This window comes from Tupaia chinensis, unplaced genomic scaffold (assembly GCF_000334495.1).
Source record: "Tupaia chinensis unplaced genomic scaffold, TupChi_1.0 Scaffold000201_1, whole genome shotgun sequence".
NCBI classification, from domain to species: Eukaryota; Metazoa; Chordata; class Mammalia; order Scandentia; family Tupaiidae; genus Tupaia; species Tupaia belangeri.
The window spans coordinates 2,008,953-2,011,912 of record NW_006159676.1 but is presented as its reverse complement, the minus strand read 5'-3'; the positions used below and the strand labels follow the sequence as shown (position 1 = coordinate 2,011,912).

At 52.4% G+C, this 2,960-nt stretch overlaps 1 protein-coding gene across 1 annotated transcript in view; it reads right to left on the bottom strand.

The window, feature by feature from the left end:
- Positions 1 to 2,612: 2,612 nt before the first annotated feature.
- The window catches only part of IQCN (IQ motif containing N), a 22,572-nt gene continuing 22,224 nt past the window's right edge, over positions 2,613 to 2,960 (bottom strand). Inside the window, exon 5 of the mRNA XM_027771275.1 lies at positions 2,613 to 2,837. Coding sequence (XP_027627076.1) covers positions 2,613 to 2,837 — 225 coding nt within the window. The remainder of the gene's footprint in view (positions 2,838 to 2,960) is intronic.

The following is a 2,960-nucleotide window of genomic DNA, read 5'->3' as shown; positions in this document are numbered from 1 at the left end:
TCTTGAAATCTCTCTCCACGTAGACTTTCACCCCTCTTAGACACCCAGTCTGAACCCCTCAGACTGTCATCTCCTCCTGACGCCACACCTGCCTCCTAGGGGAAGTGTGGGGGTTTTTGGAGAGATTTTTTTGGGGGAGGGGGGTGGAGAGGGCACGTGTGCTGGCCAGAAAGAGAGAGAGAGACAGAGAGACAGAAAGTGAGAAATCACCCCCCCCCCAGGGGGGATGGCCACACCACAATCCCTTCTCTTCCATTCTCCTCTCGGGATCTTGGGCACGCACGCACACGCATCCGGCGTGAGTTTAAGCCACCGGGTCCTGGACTCGAACCGTGGTCGACTCCATGAGAGTCCAGCGACATAGCCATTACACCAACTGCTGGTCTCTTGGAAAGATTTTATTTTATGTGTTTATTTTTAAACAAATAATTATTTATTTCCATTTGTTATTATTAGTTTCTTTATTTGATGAGAGAGAGAGAGAGCGAGAGAGAGAGGGAAAGTGAGAAAGCAAGCCACCAGGTCCGGGACTTGAACCATGGTTGGCCATGTGGGAATCCAGCGCCCTTATCCACCACACACCACCTGCTGGTCCTGAGATTTTATTTTTTTGTATAGGGTGCATGTGCTTGCCAGAGAGACAGAGAGAGGGAAAGTGAGAAATCACCCCCCACCCCAGGAGGGGATGGCTACACTGCAATCCCTTCCCTTCTATTCAGCTGGGATTTGGGACATGCATGCACATGGACCCGGCATGATTTTCAAGCCTCCGGGTCTGGGACTCGAACCACGGTTGGTCATGTGGAAATCCAACATCTTAAGCGCTATACCACCTACTGGTCTTTTTTTTTTTTTTTTTTTTAAGTTTTTCCTATATTCACTACAGAGAGACAGAGAGAGAGAGAGAGAGAGAGAGAGAGAGAGAAATCACCTACCCCCTGGGGGAATGGCCATGCCACAATCCCTCCTCCCTCCAATCTCTCCCTCCACCAGGTCTGGGACTTGAACCGCCGTGCACTTGACTATGTGGGATCCAGCCACCTTAACCACCACGCCACCTGCTGGCCTATATCTAAGGACGTCTTTATCTCATTCTGTCTCATCCAGACAGCATGAACCCATAGGGGCCAGCGTACGCCAAATCACGACATGACTAGAACTTTCTAGCATTTGTGGAGTGAGACATCTATGAATGAAAGGCCCTGTAAGATTGTCTTTTTTTAAAAAAAAAAAAACTATTTATTTATTTATTTATGATTCAATTTGACCAGAGACAGACAGAGAGGGAGAGAGGAAAAGTGAGAAAGTCAGCTGCCAGGTCCAGGACTCAAACCCCAGTGGCCATGTGGGAGTCCAACACCCTTAACCACCATGCCACCTGCCAGCTCCCTGTAGAATTTTCTTTTTCTTTTTTAAAAATGTATTTATGTATTTTAATTTGACCAGAGAGGGATAGAGAAAGAAAGTGAAAAAGCAAGCCGCCAGGTCTGGACTCGAACCACAGTTGGCCACGTGGGAATCCAGCACCCTTAACCGCCATGCCACCTGCTGGCTTCCTCTGTAGGACTTTCTAGGGCTGAGGGACTTGAAGTGAACACTCCGGGCCAGGTCCCCAGATGCTGGCCTGTGATGACAGCTTCAGTCTAGAACTGACTAGACACCATTCCACCAGCTGTGAGGGATATGGGGGCCCGTGTTAGACCATAGTGGAGGCCCCTGACCTCCCGGAAAGACTTGGGGTCCCCATCCTGGCCACAGACCCCAAAGGTAAACTGCATGGTTAGACTTTTTTTTTTTTTTTTTTTTTTGCGAGGGGAGAGGTTTTTGCTATAGGGTGTGTGTGCTCGCCAGAAAGACAGAGAGACAGAGAGACAGAAAGCGAGAAATCACACCCCAGGGGGATGGCCACGCCGCAATCCCTTCTCCTCCATTCTCCTCTCGGGATCTTGGGCACACACGCACACGCAACCGGCGTGAGTTTAAGCCACCGGGTCCAGGACTCGAACCACGGTCGACATGGGAGTCCAGCAACATAGCCACTACGCCATCTGCTGGTCCCATACCGGGGAAAATCTCTTTACAATCTAAATGATGCATAGCGATTGCATGTATAATAATAATAATAATAATAATAAAAATAAATTGAACAGAGAAAAATCAATGGGCTTTGAAAGAAGAGGAGGTGGAGGGTGTAAGCTCTTACTGAGAGCCTGGTTCCGGGATCCCATGTGCACCTCCATAACTGAGATGCATAGGGTGCTTGCACTCGCCAGAGAGACAGAGAGAGACAGAGAGACAGAAAGTGAGAAACCACCCCCCAGGGGGGATGGCCACGCCACAATCCCTTCTCCTCCATTCTCCTCTTGGGATCTTGGGCACGCACGCACACGCGCCCGGCGTGAGTTTAACCCACCGGGTGCGGGACTCGAACCGTGGTCGCCTACGTGGGAGTCCAGCGACACAGCCATTACACCAACTGCTGGTCCCACCATTAATCCAGACTGATAGCCAAGAAGATCCAGGCCACGGAGGACTTTATTCATTAGATGCAGACAGCCACATGGCTCGGCCGGAAGAGTCCCCCACCCTAGTCCAGTCCAGTCGCCAGGGCCCTAGACGCCCGGCCAACACTGCGGGGGACTGTCCCACTGGCCAATTGGTCCCAGGAGCGCGTGGGTTGTCAGGCAATTCCGTGTGTAGTGGCCTCGCCAGGTGGCTTGAACCCTCTTGGCGGCCATCTGCTGCTGTCTCAGCCGCCGGCGGACCCTGCACCCCCTCCAGGCCGCCTGGATGACGGTGGCGGCTTTGTTTTGCTGCTGCGGCTGCTGCGGAGAACCCTGCAGGGTGCAAGCCCAGGGTGCAACCGGGTGGTGTCTGTCGCCCCCGCGGCCTGTGCCTTGCACCACGCGCGTGGGCAGGGTGTGTCCACACATGTGACACGTGCGGGGACTCGAACCCAC